The sequence below is a fragment of the Eptesicus fuscus genome, chromosome 2, assembly GCF_027574615.1.
Source record: "Eptesicus fuscus isolate TK198812 chromosome 2, DD_ASM_mEF_20220401, whole genome shotgun sequence".
NCBI classification, from domain to species: domain Eukaryota; kingdom Metazoa; phylum Chordata; class Mammalia; order Chiroptera; family Vespertilionidae; genus Eptesicus; species Eptesicus fuscus.
Window position 1 is genome coordinate 336,681 of NC_072474.1, and position 16,885 is coordinate 353,565.

At 39.4% G+C, this 16,885-nt stretch overlaps 1 protein-coding gene across 1 annotated transcript in view; it reads right to left on the reverse strand.

The window, feature by feature from the left end:
• Nucleotides 1-16,885, reverse strand: part of ARIH1 (ariadne RBR E3 ubiquitin protein ligase 1) — a 169,919-nt gene that overhangs the window by 25,458 nt on the left and 127,576 nt on the right. The window contains exons 4-7 of the mRNA XM_054725134.1: nucleotides 15,137-15,229; nucleotides 14,029-14,084; nucleotides 4,038-4,104; nucleotides 1,846-1,952 (exon numbers count right to left, since the gene is read on the reverse strand). Coding sequence (XP_054581109.1) covers nucleotides 1,846-1,952; nucleotides 4,038-4,104; nucleotides 14,029-14,084; nucleotides 15,137-15,229 — 323 coding nt within the window. The remainder of the gene's footprint in view (nucleotides 1-1,845; nucleotides 1,953-4,037; nucleotides 4,105-14,028; nucleotides 14,085-15,136; nucleotides 15,230-16,885) is intronic.

Below are 16,885 nucleotides of genomic sequence, written 5' to 3' on the forward strand. Positions count from 1 at the left end.
TACCTACCAACAAGTGAATGTAAAAATCAAGTGAATAAAAAATCTGAAGAACAGAATGGACTGGTGAATACAATAGAATCAGGGACATAGAAAGGGAGCGGATGGATAATTATCAGGGGGGAGGGGATCTGAGGGGTGCAGGAAGAGATTGGACAAAAATCTTACACCGATGGATGAAGACAGTGGTGGGGGATAAGGGGATGAAGGGGTGTGGGGAATCAGGTAGAGGGGAGCTATGGGGTGGGGAGGGGAAAGAGGAACACTTGTAATAATCTGAACAATAAAGATTTATTTTTAAAAAAAAGAATAAAAGTCTGGCTTTGTAAGGTAATATGTAACTTAGTACTAATGCACCATAAGCAATATATGGGAAGCAAACAGGCCACTGTTTGCATGATCCAAATGAACATCAGTCCAGTGGAGATAAACTGTACCAAATAAGGTGTAAAATAAAAGAGTGTGACTAAATATTCTCTAAGAATATACTAATTATTAATGCCTTTTGTTTTCTAGGCAAATGGTATATAATTTGGAAAAAAGTATAAATTAAGAATAAACACAAATTTTATGAAAATATAACCAGGGAATAGCTGATAAATTAGCTAATAAAGTAATTTAGGGAAGCCAAAAATCCTTTGCAAATAACAGAAACAAAGTGCTATTCATTTAACCAAAGTCAAGATAATGGTTATGTCTAGAAAAGATGAGGAATGGGATGGAGAAGGGAACCAAAGGGGTTCAAACTTGTCTGTCATGTTTTATTTCTTATTAAAAACAAAATACTAATTTTGATTAAGCTGGGTTGTAGTTACATAAGTATTCATTGCTCTTATTCTCTATACTTTAGTCTGTATTCAAGATATTTCACACTAAAAATATATTTGAAAGTAGGTATGGAATCAGAATCCACCCCATCTACCTGGTAAACTATAAACAATAATGTATATTTAATAATTACCAAAACAGCATATATTTTACACCTATTCAATGCCTGTAAGTTTACCTGCTATTTTTGGAAATATTTAATATTAGTGATATGTAAGTCTAATTCTATAGATATTTGAACAACAACAAAAGAATGGTATGCAATACCAATAAAGTATCTATTTGCTAGTTCTAGAGCCCCTTGGCTTGACTGGCTTCTCATTCCTAACAGATCCACAAAGGAATGGAAGGTCATCTTAGTTCTCTAATATGCGGTATAACTGGAAATTCCCTGGTAAGTTGAATCTAGAGTCCAACGGCTGAAAGGTATGCAATAGAACTCCAAGAACCCAGGTTATGAAGAAAGCTGAGGCCAGAGGAGCCATAGGAAAACTCTTAGTTAAAAAGCACATCTAATCAACCATGTTCTACCTTTCCAAATTTACCTGAACATTTTCTTCTTAGGAGTAATTAAACTTGTCAGAGCAAAGGAGATTTTTAAAAAGTCCAGACTGTGTATTTTATTCCTAAGAGAGAACTTTAAAACAGAGCAAGAGCCATAAAGAAACCAAACATAATTTGACAAAATAAGCAATCAGAAATGAGAATAACTGAATTCTTGTCCCAGGTCTATAAGCTTGCTCCCATTTAAGTTCTACTGGAACAAACAAGAAAATGAGATTATAACTGCACTTTTTACCATCAGAAAATATATATAAAACTTAGATCAATAAGGAAAGAGGAAAGTTATTTAGGAGTGACTTTTAAATCCAATTGTTATTTGAAAGAAATATACACTATATTAAACCAATAATACCTACTTCCCTCCTTCCTCAGGTAAAATTTTATTCTCTATTTTACTTCTAAGAATAAATAGAAAAGCTATGTCCACTATTCCAATTTAAGAAATCCCTTGCTTACCAAAACTGGCGCCCACATTTGCAGCGAACAGGCTTAGCATCAGGATATTGGACTTTAACAACATGGTGGCAATCTGGGGCAGGACACCACTTTAACAGTCTATTGCACTGAAACACAAGTTAGAAAGTAAAAAATGACAAATTAAATTCTGATGCAAGATTTGCTAGCATACCAAGCAATTATTTATATTAGTTCCCTAGCACAAGGGACAAAGAGGCTGATGGTGACATAAGCATATAAAAACCTGCCATCAATACTCAGTCTCCTAAAGCAATGCTTTTTGGATGCACCGTTTTTCTTTTTTTTACTTAACTAGATTACCAGTTTATTATAAAAGTATGCAACTTAGTGAGGAAAGAATGAAGAAATAAAATGGAACCACTATAGTCAAGTTGCTAAATTCCTAAAATCAAATAGCCTGAGGCATGAATAAATGATGCACTATTTTTTCTAAGATTATAGATCCCCTTGGAGAGCTGGTTTTATAAAACATATGACGTACTTCTTGTTCTATCTTCAAAATACCTGTGAGAAACTTTAGCATAATTACTCATTATGGGACCATTAAAAAGTATTAATTTGTTTACTAGTATGGTTCTATTTCAGGGCAATTTTCAAAGATGCAGGAAAATAATATATTCTCCAACTCAGGAACGGCGTTTAGATGACACAGAATAGTTTGAAACAAGCAAAGGGATACATATGAAATTTCTCCCTTTGACCATAAAAAGCTCTTCTAAGAACAAAGGGCAGTTTCTAAACTATGGTACAGATCACATCTTAGTTCTTCAAAAGAAAATAGAGCTTCTCAAGCACTTTTGTTATGGAAAAAAAGCATGGCAAAACCCTCTGCAACAGACTTGAAGTTTACTGACAATTTCAAAATAAAAAACTACTATTCCTAAAATATGCTGTTTTCTAGAAGATCTGCTTCAGTTTAATCACTAATAGAAATAAAAATCACTATAGAGTAATTTAACTCTAGAAAGAGTTAAAATACCAAGTTACACTGATGCTCCTATACTGGGGCTGACAAACTTCTTCCATAAAAATCCAGAAAGTAAATATTTTTGGCTTTGTGGGTTAATAATGGCATCTCTTGCAAATATTCAACTCTGCCACTGCAGCAGAAAAGCAGTATAAAACAGCCCAGCCGGTGTGGCTCAGTTGTTGACCACTGACCTATGAACCAGGAGGTCATGGTTCGATTACTGGTCAGGGCACATGCTTGGGTTGTGGGCTCAATCCCCAGTGGGAGGAGTGCAGGAGGCAGCCAATCAATGATTTCTTGTCATCATTGATGTTTCTCTCTCTCTGAAATCAATAAAAACATATTTAAAAAAGCTATATAGAACAAGTGAGTATGGTCAAGTATATCTTTATTTAAAAAAAAAGGCAGGCCATAGTTTGCAGACCTCTGTCCTAATAAAAAGAGATATTTGATAAAATCACAGCATTCATTATTAACAAAGCTTATTGGTAATGGAAGCTAAAACAAAGCAGAGTTAGAGTACCAAACATGATTAAACAGGACCATTAATTATCAGCTATAATTCTCTGCTAGGGATCAAGAGTTATAAAGGAAGAATACTATAAAAATAATTTTATTACCAAAGCTGAAGATCTATAAAGAGATTATCTACTTATTGATTTGTCACAATCCTGAGATAAATATCACATGATCTCACTCATTTGTGGAATGCAATGAACAACATAAACTGATTAACAAAAATAGACATAGAAGCATTGAACAGACTGTCCAACCTATGAGGAAAGGCAAGGGGTGAGGGGTAAGAAATCAACCAAAGAACTTGTATGCATGCATATGAGCATAACCGATGGACATAGACAGTTAGGGGGGTGAGGGCATGTGCTGGGGGAGTGGGGGGGTGGGAGTGGCCCGGGAGAGGTCAATGGGGGGAAAAGGAGACTGATATAATACTTTAAACAATAAAGAATTTAAATTTAAAAAAGAAAAACAACCTATATGCATATATGCGTAACTCATGGACACAGACAACAGCATGGTGAAGGCCTGGGGTGGGGGTGGGATTTGGGTAGAGGGGGGCAATGGAGGGAAAAAGGAGACATCTATAATACTCTCAACAATAAAGATTTTAAACAAAATTAATTTCTATTATAAAAAAGAATTACTCTAATTAAAAGAGAAACTGTTAAGAGAAATCACTTACCTCGACAAAGCTATTTGTTATTAAATGTTGATACTTTAATTTAACCTTTGAATCTGTGATCAGGCGCCTGAAAGCAAGAATAAAAATAGTTTTTTAGGGAGTTTCAGCTAAGAGTATTTTCTGCATTTATAAAACAAAATTTCAATGCTAAGGCTATAAAACTGCCCTAACTTGAAAATATTAAAATGCACATAGATTATCAACAAATATAACTGTAGTAATAAAAAACATTATTTTCAAAGTTTCTATAGTGTTATTTTGGTAGATGTTTTCGTCATATTTCTTACACTCTATTCTATTTTTACCCAGTTTGTATTAATATCTAATGACTTACCAACTACTGCCAAATTAGGCCCCTTTCAGGGTCTTCTGACTGACATCTTGCCTTAAACTGTAATTTCTCAGCCATCTTTCCTCAGATCCCCTCTCCAAAATCAATGTGTGAAATAAGAGATGACAGGAATGTTAGGAAATTGATCCAGGTTTTGCTATAGTTTTGAGGGCTTTCTTCTTTTGCGACCTCTTGGTAATTTATCAGAAATACTGATTGCAACCTGGCTTCTCTTGTCCACCAAGAACACTATAATTCACAACTACTTCTAGAAATCACAGGAACCCGTGAAAGTGAAGAACCCTGAAGCTTAAGTTGCATTAGTTTTAATAGTAAAAACTCTTTTAAGTGTGTTGTAAGAAAAAGGTGTTGCTGAGCCCCTCAACCCTGGTGCACACATGCTGGAGCCCTGCGGGGCTAGCCCCTTAGTGAGCAGGCCTCTGGATCCAGACCCCTGTAGCAACCCAGAGCCCCCCAACACAGGGAAGTGCATTTTAAAGAAATTAAAGAAGGGATTGCAAGATAGTGATGCATTAAGTGGAAGCTACAATGATATTCCCCAAGGACAAAACTGGAATTTCAACTAAAATATAGAAAAAAATCAACTTGAATAACCAACTGAAGACTAGGTGGAGAGAACACTTATAACCAAGGACTTAAAGAGGAGGCCATAACAAGAGTGGTAGGAAATGCTGAAGCACAAGAGGGCACAGAAACAAACCCAAAGAGGCTGCAGCTGAAATTTGTGAGCGATATTTCAGCATTGGGGGCTCCCCGTGAGAAGTTTGAGGTTTAAACACCCACCCAGCTAGCCTCCCCAACCCAGAATAACAGAACTGAGAAAGGTGGACACATAACATCTGGCTGTGAAAAGCACTGGGGGTTCTGTCCTGCAGGGAGAGACGGTAAATGTAGGCACCTCCTTAAAGGGCCAATGCACTAAATATGGTTCTCAGTCACTCACCTTGGGCTCTGGCAGAGGGAGGGCAGAGTGGACTAGAGTTGCATGAGAACAGTCTGGGATTGGTGGCTCTGGAACTGAGAAGAGAGCCACCTGGAACCCCTGTGCTGAGGCATTCCCCCATGCTGCAGAAAGCACCATTCTTAGGAAAGCTTTTCCCATCAATGCAGCTTTGGGGGGTTGGGTGAGGAGAGAAATTGCCCCAACTATTAGAAACCCTTTGCCTACCATGTGGAGTTTAATGCTATGCTGAGCTCTGCAGCCTGAGGCTCACTAAGTGACTGAGACTAACAATCAGCCTGCAGGAAGAGGCAGATCTCTGGGTGCTTTGAGTCTTTCTTTGCCTGATCTGCTTCTGAGCCTGAGGTTAAAGAGAGCAGACCTTGTTGCACAGGTTGGTACTTTCCACAAGCATCCAGCCTCAGCAGAGGGAGCCACAAGCTGTGAGTCACTGATAGCTCCAAACAGAGTACTCAGGGCCAGTCACAAACAGCATCTGGCATTGGCCTGAAACAGGGACACTCCAAAGAGGCCCCCAAACCAATAATAAACCCAGTGGACAGTTTCAGACAACACCAGAACAGGATCAAATAGGCTTCACAAGCACTATATCCACAGGGAGATATTGGCAGACTCCAAGCCCTAGTGAGGTGAATTCAGATTCTTGTGATCAGCACCTGCACAGAAGCCTGCACACTGTGTTGGGGGATAAGCCGCCTGACCATCAAGCCCTCAGCAATCAAGACTCAATTACAACAGGGAAGGCCAACAATGTGCACAAAGGACATTATAACAGCATCCAGGTCTGGTGATCAGGGAGACTGTGCCTTTGGGTCCCACAGATCACCTACTACATAAGGCCACCCTAGCAGGAGTGGGGGGTGTAAGCAGATCTACTTACCATATTTTCTGGCATATAAGATTTTCCTGAATTAAAAAGTAGTCTTATAAGCCAGAAAATACGGTAATTGTAACAGGATCGATGGAACAGAGGGTGGGGATTGTTTCAGAAAAGGTACAGTATTTTCTGGTGTATAAGATGACTTTTTAACCCAGGAAAATCTTATACGCCCAGTTGTCTTATACGCCGGAAAATACGGTAATTTGTAGAAACAAACCCAAACAGACGGCTAAAATTTGGAGACAAAGAAATAAGCCCCAAATGAAGGAACTAGACAATTCTCTAGAAGACAAACTAAATGAATTGGAGATTAGCAATTTATCAGATACAGAGTTCAGAGTAATGATTATAAGGATGCTCAACAGCATGAAAAAAGACATAAAAGCTACAAAAAACAACTAGTTGGAAATGAAGAATGACATAGCAGAAATAAATAATACATGAATTGGAAAAAACAGCAGATTAGAGGAAGGTGAGGATCCGATCACTGAATTAGAAGACAGGGTAGAAAAAAAATCACTCAAGCAGAGAACCAAAAAGAAAAAACAAAGAACAGGAGGACAGTTTAAGAGAGCTGTGGGACAGCATGAAATGTAACAGTATCAGCATCATGCAGTGCATTCAATGAAATCCAGCAACCATTTTTTATAAAAACTCTCAGCAAAGTGGGAATAAAGGGATCAGACCTCAGCATAATAAAGGCCATATATGACAAACCTACAGCCAACATCATATTCAATGGGCAAAAACTAAAACCATTTCCCATAAGAACAGGAAAAAGACAGGAATGTTAGCTTTCACTACTCTTATTCAACACAGTACTAGAAGTGTTTGACACAGTGATCAGACAAGAAGAAGAAATAGAAGGTATCCAAACTGGAAAGGAGGAAGTAAAGCTCTCATTATTCGCAGATGACAAGATATTATACATAGAAAACCCTATAGCCTGTCTAGCATGGCTCAGTGGTTGAGCATCGACATATGAACCAGGAGGTCCTGGTTCAATTCCTGGTCAGGGCACATGCCTGGGTTGTGGGCTCAATCCTCAGTATGGGGCGTGCAGGAGGCAGCCGATCAATGATCCCCATATTAATATTTTTCTCTCTCCCCCTCTCTCTAAAGAAAAAAGACAAAAAAAAAAAAAAAAAAAAGATAAGCTAAAGACTTTAGCAAAAAACTACTTGATTTAATAAAGAAATTCAGCAATGTAACAGGATACAAAATTAACACCCGAAAATTGATGACATTTTTACACATTAATAATGAATTCTCAGAAAGTTGAAACTAAACAAACAATCCCATTTAGCATTGCAACAAAAATATTAAGATACCTAGAAATAAACTTAACCAAGAAGGTAAAAGACTTGTACTCTGAAAACGATAAAGGACGTTGAAAAAAAGAAACAGAGGAAGATATAAACAAGTGGAAGAATATACTATGGTCATGGATTGGTAGAATGAACATCATTAAAATGTCCATACTACCCAAAGCAATCTATAGATCCAATGCAATTCCTATTAAATTACCAATGGCATATTTCACAGATCTAGAACAAATTACTCCAAAAATTTATATGGAACCAAAAAAAAAAAAAACCAAAATAGCCGTAGCAATCTTGAGAAAGAACAAAGTTAGAGGGATCACAATACCAGATATGTTATACTACAAAGCCACTGTTCTCAAAACAGCCTGGAACTGGCATAAGAACAGACATATAGACCAATGGAACACAACAGAGAGCCCAGAAATCAACCCAAGCCATTATGCTCAATTAATATTTGACAAAGGAGGCAAGAGCACACAATGGAGTCAAGGCAGTCTCTTCAATAAATAATTGGAGTCAAGACAGTTTTATCGGAGTCAAGACAGTTTTTTCAACTAAATAATACAAAAAAAAGTGAAACTAGACCACCAATTTACCCCAGGCACAAGAATAAACTGAAATGGATAAAAGACTTAAATGTAGGACGTGAAACCATAATAACCCTAGAAGAAACAATAGGCAGCAAAATCTCATATATTTCTCGTATCAATATGTGTCCTCCCAGGGCAGAGAAAGTATCTCTTACCCTTTGAGACAGCACGGAGACACATGGAGAGTATTCTGCTAAGTGAAATAAGCCAGTCAGAGAAAGATAAGTATCATAGGATTGCACTCATATGTGGAATCTAATGAACAAAGTAACCTGATGAACAAAATAGATCCAGAGCCCTAGCTGGTTTGGCTCAGGAGATAGAGCATCAGCCTGTGGACTGAAGGTTCAATTCCAGTCAAGGGCACATGCCCGGGTTGCGGGCTTGGTCCCCAATGTGGGGTGTTCAGGAGGCAGCCAATCAATGATTCTTTATCATCATTGATGTTTCTATCTCTCTCTCCCTCTCCCTTCCTCCCAGAAATCAATTAAAAAAAAAAAGTTAAATATATATATAAATATATATATATATAAAATAGGTCCATATATATATAAAATTGATCCAGAGACATAGAAGCATGGAACAGACTTTCAAATCTCAGAGGGAAGTTGGGGGTGTATGGTAAGAGATCAACAAAAGAACTTGTATGCATATATGCATAACCTATGGACATGGACACAGACAATAGCAGTGGTCGCCAACTGGTGGTCCGTGAGGTCCGAAAGGTTGGCAAAAACTGGACAATAGGGTCGTGAAGGCCTGGGGTGAGGGATAAGTGGGAGAAAAAAGGGGACATATGTAATATTTTCAACAATAAAGATTAAGTAATATATTCTCTGCCCAGCTGGTGTTGCTCAGTGGGTGATCATCAACCTATGAACCAGGAGGTCATGGTTCAATTTCTGGTCAGGGCACCTGCCTGGGTTGTGGGCTTGATCCTCAGTGGGGGGTGTGCAGGAGGCAGCAGGTGATTAATGATTCTCTCTCATCATTGATGTTTCTCTCTCCCTCTCCCTTAACTCTCTTAAATCAATAAAAAAATATTAAAAAAAAACAATCTCTGATTTAGTTAACTAGCCCTTTAAATTCTACAGTTATTTATTTAAAAGAAAATGGAAGATATATAACAATAGTGTACAACTAAATAAAGTAAAAAATAAAAATCCCTCTTCCTAATCCCTAAACCCCAGCTGAAATCACTATTAAAATTCTCTTATGGGAAACCAAGATGGCGTCATAGGTAAACACCTAAACTGTTGCCTTGCACAACAATTTCAAAATTACAACTAAAAGACAAAACGGACATCATCCAGAACCACAGGAAGGCTGGCTGAGTGGAAATTCTACAACTAGGAGGAAAAAGAAAAGGACACTGAGACTCAGAGGAGCTGTGGAAGGCAGAGGTACTGAGACGTGCAAGCGCGGAGAGGACTGGCAACTGAGAGCGCGGCTGACTTTCTCAAGCGGGAGGGAGACAAAAGATCTCAACTGCGCTGAACTCAGTTCCGGGCGAGACTCTGGGGAGCCAGACTCATATGGGGAGAAACTGGACTGTCTGGCAGTGGGCAGAACTCGAGGGAGGCTTTCCCTCAGAGGTGATTGCAGCGATCACCACAGGACACTGAGACACAGGAGCCTATTCGGGCGGGGCTGATGGGAAACCAATGCTGTCTGCTCTGCCCTGAAACTCCGCCCCATCCAAGCTGAGCACAGAGGCTTTTGCAAGTCCTGTCTCATGAGGTTGTCTCCAGCACAGAAGTTCTCCCAGCATAGACACAGCTGATCCTCACAGCCAATTGGCCTGGAGGTCAATTCCTCCCAGTGATACCAACAACAATCAAGGTTTAACTACAAGAAGTCTGTGCACACAGCCCACAAAGGGGTGCACCAAGAGTGTCCACCTCAGGTAACTGGGGAGGCTGAGCCACTGGGCCCTATAGGACACCTAGCACACAAAGCCACTCTATCAACACAGGGAAGCAGCCAAAATGCAGAGACAAAGAAACAGATCACAAATGAAAGAAATGGAGGAAAGCAAACAACTGGATATAGAGTTCAAAACCATGGTTATAAAGTTTTTCAAGAATTTTCTAGAAAAGGCCAATAAATTTAGCGAGACCCTTGAAGGATATGAAAAAGGACCAACTAGAAATTAAGCATACACTGAGTAAAATAAAACTTATTATACAGAGATCTAACAGCAGACTAGAGGATCGCAAGAATCAAGTCAAAGATTTGAAATACAAAGAAGCAAAAAACACTCAAATGGAAAAGCAAAAAGAATCCAAAAATATGAAGATAGTGTAAGGAGCCTCTGGGACAACTTCAAGCGTACCAACCTCAGAATTATGGGGGTGCCAGAAGAAGAGAGAGAGCAAGATACTGAAAACCTATTTGAAGAAATAATGACTGAAAACTTCCCCCACCTGGTGAAAGAAATAGACTTACATGTCCAGGAAACGCACAGAACCCCAAACAAAAGGAACCCAAAGAAGACCACACCAAGACACATCATAATTAAAATGCCAAGAGCAAAAGACAAAGAATATTAAAAGCAGCAAGAGAAAAACAGTTAGTTACCTACAAGGGAGCACCCATACGATTGTCAGCTGATTTCTCAACAGAAACTATGCAGGCCAGACGGGAGTGGCAAGAAATATTCAAAGTGATGAATAGCAAGAACCTACAACCAAGATTACTCTATCCAGCAAAGCTATCATTCAGAATTGAAGGTCAGATAAAGAGCTTCACAGATAAGAAAAAGCTAAAGGAGTTCATCACCACCAAACCAGTATTATATGAAATGCTGAAAGGTATTCTTTAAGAAGAGGAAGAAGAAGAAAAAGGTAAAGATAAAAAAAACAACAACATATCTATCAACAAGTGAATCTAAAAATCAAGTGAATAAAAAAATCTGATGAACAGAATAAACTGGTGAATATACTAGAATCAGGGGCATGGAAAGGGAGTGGACTGACAATTCTTGGGGGGGAAAGGGGTGTGGGAAGAGACTGGACAAAAACCGTACACCTATGGATGAGGACAGTGTGGGGGGGGGGAATGGCGGGGGTAAGGGCAGAGGGTGGGGTCGGAACCAGGTGGAGGAGAGCTATGGGGGAAAAAAGAGGAACAATTGTAATAATCTGAACAATAAAGATTCATTAAATTAAAAAAATTTCTCTTATGAATATTCTCAAAGTTTACTATGCATTTATCATGCTGCATATCCAAAGAGCTCAAAAATCCCAAAGAAGATAAACACAAAGAGAAGCACATCCAGGTATATCATAGCCAAACTGCTTTAAGCCCAAGACACAACAATTCTTGAAAGCAGCAAATAGAGGACAACAATATAATTAACTAGAGGCTCAGTGCATGACATTCGTGACCTGAGGGGGAGGGGTTGAGAGACCGGCCTGCGCCCTTCAGCAGTCTGGAAGCCCTCAGGGGATGTCCGACTGACAGCTGCGGGGAGTGGGCCTAAACCGCAGTCAGACATCCTTAGCATTGTTGCGGAGGCGGAAGAGGCTCCTGCCACCACCGCTGCGCTTGCCAGCTGCCTGTGCGGCGCTCCTCCTGTGGGAGCACACTGACCACCAAGGGGCAAATCCTGCGTTGAGCGTCTGCCCACGGGTGGTCAGTGCGCATCATAGCAACTGGTCGTTTCGCTGTTCAGTCAATTTGCTCATTACCCTTTTATTATATAGGATCGCTGCCTTCTTACATCAATTTTTGTCTTTTTAAAATTTTATTTCAGAGAGGAAGAAATGTATATTTCTACACATATACATTTGTAGAAATTGCCAAACTGCATTAAAAGTGTTTGCAAGAGTTTATACTACTGTACTATATTCTTACTCACATTACCAAATCTTTACTCCTTACCAAAATGAAATGTAAAAAGGACTTTAAAAAAAGTTATTTTTCCCTAGCCCAGTGATGGCGAACCTCTAAAACGCATGTCAGTGCCATTTCTGATGACACACGGCCACTGAGGCGGCCGCATGCCGAGGATGAAACATTTATGTTATTTAAACTATAAATATCGTGAAATAATGTTTTTTCCTCAAAGTGACACACTATCCGAGTTATGCTCAGTTTTTTGGCCAAGTTTGACACACCAAGCTCAAAAGGTTGCCCATCACTGCCCTAGCCAGTTTGGCTCAGTGGGTAAAGTGTTGGCCTGCAGACCAAAGGGTTCCGAGTTCGATTACGGTCACGGGCATTTTTATTAACTGCAGGCTACTCCAACTGCCCGGGTCCAACTGCCCGGGGCAGGTGCAGAAGGAAACCAATTGTTGTGTTTCTCTCTGTCTTTCCCTCTCTCTAAAACAGTGATGGCGAAACAGCACTGACACGCGTAGCCATTTCTGATGACATGTGGCCGCTGAGGCGGCATGAGCGGCCGCATGCCAAGGATAAAACATTTGCTGCTCCTGAGGATGAAACATTTGCGAAATAATGTTTTTCCTCAAAGTGACACACTACCCGAGTTATGCTCAGTTTTTTGGCCAAGTTTGACACACCAAGCTCAAAAGGTTGCCCATCAATCACTGCTCTAAAAGATCAATGGAGAAATAGCCTCAGGTGAGGATTATCAATAACAAAGTTATTTTATCTGCCCTAGCTAGTATCCTCAGTGGTTAGAGCATTAATGTGCACACTGAAGTGTCAAGGGTTCTAGTCCCACCTCCAGTCAGGGAACATGCAAGAGTCAATGTGTCTCTCTCACATTGATGATTCTTCTATCCCCTCTTGACCCCCACTCCCTCCGCACCTCCACTCTCTAAAAATCAATGAAAAAAAAATACCCACAGGTAAGGATTAAAAAAAAAAAAGTTTACTCCAATTTTGATTTACATTTACGTAAGTAAAGCATGTTAGCTATTGTTTATAACCATTTCCATTTCTTTCACTATGCAACCATTGAAATTTCTTTCATTGTGAACTGCTTTTCATGTTCTCTCCATAGAATTGTCTTACTGATTTGTAAAAGCCCTTATGATATTAGCCTTATTTGTTTTAGTTGTTGGAAATATATTTTCTCCATTTCCCATCTAGTGCCCCTCCCAAATACAATTTTATAAAACAATAACCTTCCTAACCACATCTCACAGCCCAAACAGCACTGACTCAGGAATTAACCAACTTGGTTGGGACTTTACCCAGGGAAAGGAACAATTTCTTCAAGTTTCTTTCTCCCTTTCACAAGGAGAAGAGTTAGCCACCAGCCTCCAGCTGCAGTGCTCTGGGGTCTGTAGCAATGTTCCAGCTGAGGTCACATTCCCACTGGGCAGTACCCAGAGAATGACTGAACATAGTAATGGGATCAGGGCCTCATTGTTTCTGCTTACTGAGGCATTACTGTGTTCAATCTACGAAATGAAACTCCTCACGGGGCTTCAGAAGACTCACAGCTGCATCATAATCTGAATTTCTTCCTACTGAATCCTCCCTTCCTTCTTTTACTCCCTTAATAGGTATAGGACCAGCATAAAGGTCTGTCTATTCCTGTTCTTTCTCCACTTTATCCTGCACAGATGCTATCCCCACAGTAAATCTCTTTCTCTTTTAACTCTATCTTGGCATCTGCTTTCCAAAGGACCTCACTTAACTGAAACAATGACATTACTTATTTCAAATTCCAAGGTTTACTGAAATCTAACTATCATGCATTACCACGTTTACCAGAATAGTGACTGGGCATTAAACTAAGTTTAAAATGGGCCCGGGTACTACTACAAAGGAATGTAGATTTGAAAATCTCCTCAGACTTTAAAAATCCCACCTCCTTTACATTTATTTAAGTAAGCATGTTAGCTATTAACTTGGTTGAATCAACTAATCAATATTTAACATGCAGAATCTACCAAAAATACTTACATAACTGTGTTGTCATCCACTAATATATCACAACCGTGAGCAGGACACGAAATAGTCTGAAAAAGATTGAAATTTAAACTGTCTTCATTCAACAAATATTTACTGAATGCTTATCATCGCAAGGCACTTTGCTAGGTTCTAAGGATACTGGATACCTCAACATTTATAGGATCTTAATCATTCCCTTTCTATTGAAGGAAATGTGTATGTATGATTGTGTTTATCAATATAAGGCAAGCATGTCAAACTCACGGCCCATGTGGTCCACAATGAGTATTTTTGCGGCCAAGCAATATAAGAAACGTTTTAATAAAAATTTTGTAACTTAATTTTTACAATAATTATTAATAACAAACTACAATGTTCGCTAATGATTGATTACTATAATCGTGTTGCATTCATTTCCCTTACACACAGGTGCACTATCTCTCCACTAATACTAGCAGGCAATATTTTAGCAGCCAATTGCCATACCATTAGTCTTGTACTGACTTGTTTGGTGTGCGCAACAGGAAATATTCCGTTTTCAGAGAATAATAAAAATAGGTTTATTTGCATTACGCTTATTAATTTGTGCGGTTATTCAGTGTCTGGTAAGTTAATGTTCAATAAAAAATATTTTTATTAAAATGTTCTATTATTTTATGTTAACGACTATTCATTTATTTCAGCCCTTTGTATTCAGCATGTCTCTATCGAAATAAACCTATGTTTCTATGAAAATTGAAGCTTTTGTTTTTTTGCGGCCACATAAACTTAAACCCTGTTTATTTGGCCCATGTTAGCCTTTGAGTTTGACGTGCATGCTATAAGGCAATATAAAACTTGAAAAGCAAAAGCAAGAGGTCTGACAAAATTGTTCAACAAATTTAGCCTGATATACATAAATGCTAATGCCCACTGAGAAAACATTACTGAATTGGATCTTTAACTGGAATTTCACATTGTAAACCGAACAAAACCTCAATTATCTTTTTGTTGTTTTAACCTAGAAAAAAGTTCTCAAGCAATTCTTAATGCAGAATGCTTCACCTGTTTATATTTGTACAAGAGTTTAAACCTGTAGGAAATTCAACAAAAATTAAAATTTAAAAAATGGCATCTTTACCTGTCCCATGCCTTCTTCCATTATCTTAGTGGTTAAATATTCACTCCAGCACTGCATACAAAACTTATGTCCACATTCAAGGCCAGTGAAATACTGCAACAAAAATAATACAGGGACTTTTAATAGAGAGTATCAGAAAAAACATTATATTACACTGTGACTTAATAAGGCTCCATTAGGTCACATTTGTCAGAGTGGCTAAAATGTCCAATTTGACAAGGCTCCTCAAATTAGTATCTAGGTGGTGAATCTAGACATAAAAACACAATGGAAAAAAAAAAACGAGAAATGGATCTATAGTACATATTTATAATTTTTAGGGAAGACAAACAAGGTTGTATTAAATATAAGAATATGTCATGTACCAATAAGCATATGAAAAGATGCTCAAATATCCTTAGCCACCAGGGAAATGTAAATCAAAACTACAATGAGACATCACTTCATACCTACTAGGTCAGCCATAATAAAAATGATAGGTAACAAGATTAAAAAGCATGTGTAGAAATTAGAACCCTCAAACACTGCCGTGGGAACGTAAAATGGTGGAGGAACTTTGGAAAACATTCGATCAGTTTCTCAAATTGAACATAGAGTTATCACATGATTCAGCAATTCCACTCCTAGGAACATACTCAAAAGAAATGAAAACATGTTCACACCAAAACTTGTACACAAATGTTCATAGTAGCATTATCCATAATAGCTCCAAAGTGAAAACAACCCAAATGTCCATCAATTGTCAAAATGTGGAATATATCCATATAATGGAATATCACTGAGCCATAAAAAGGAATAAAGTATTGATGCATAATCTATACTAATAGAAGGGTAATATGCTAATTAGACTGGGTCGACTGGCCATCTTCCGGATGTCCGACTTCCTTCTGGACAAAGCCACGGTGGTGGAGGCTGAGACAGAGGCAGTTAGGGATGATCAGGCCGCAAGGGGAGGGCAGCTTGGGGTGTGATCAGGCCGGCAGGGGGTTAAAGGCAATCAGGCCAGCAGGGAAGGGCAGTTGGGGGCAAGATCAGGCTGGCAGGGGAGATCAGTTGGGGTGAGATCAGGCCATCAGGGCAGAGACAGTTAGGGGTGATCAGGCTGGCAGGGGTGTTGGAAGCCGCCCATTGCCTTCACTAGCAGAGAGGTGTGGACAAGGAACCCGGAAAGCTGGTCAACCTTGAAGCTCTGAAAGGTTGGAGCCAACCACCCACTATTTAGTTGAGACAACGGTAGCTAAAGCTACTTCCACCTTTTAGTTTTATGTAAATTCTTGCTGATTGGCTATTATTAGAATTGCCTGCCTAAAGGCTATGGGTGTATGCCACAGTCTTAATAAAAGGGATAGCAATGCCAGAGCGGGGTGGAGTCCTTCCCCTTGAGTTGGGCTCCCATCTGGCCACCAATATTTCCAAATTAATATTTTCTAGTCTCTTTCATTTGTGTGCGGCCTCCTCCAGAGCCTGAACCCTGAACCAGGTCGTGTGGGGGACACTCGCAACTGGTGCCCAACCTGGGGCACTCGCACAGGGGAGAGCAGTTAGGGGCGAGATCAGGCCGGCAGGGGAGGGCAGTTAGGGGCGATCAGGCAGGCAGATGAGTGGTTAGGAGCCAGCAGTCCAAGACTGCAAGAGGGATGTCCGATTGGAGAGGGTGCAGGCTGGGCTGAGGGACCGCCCCCGCCCCCCTGCTCCGTGCACAAATTTCATGCACTGGGCCACTAGTATATAACATAAACCTTTAAAACA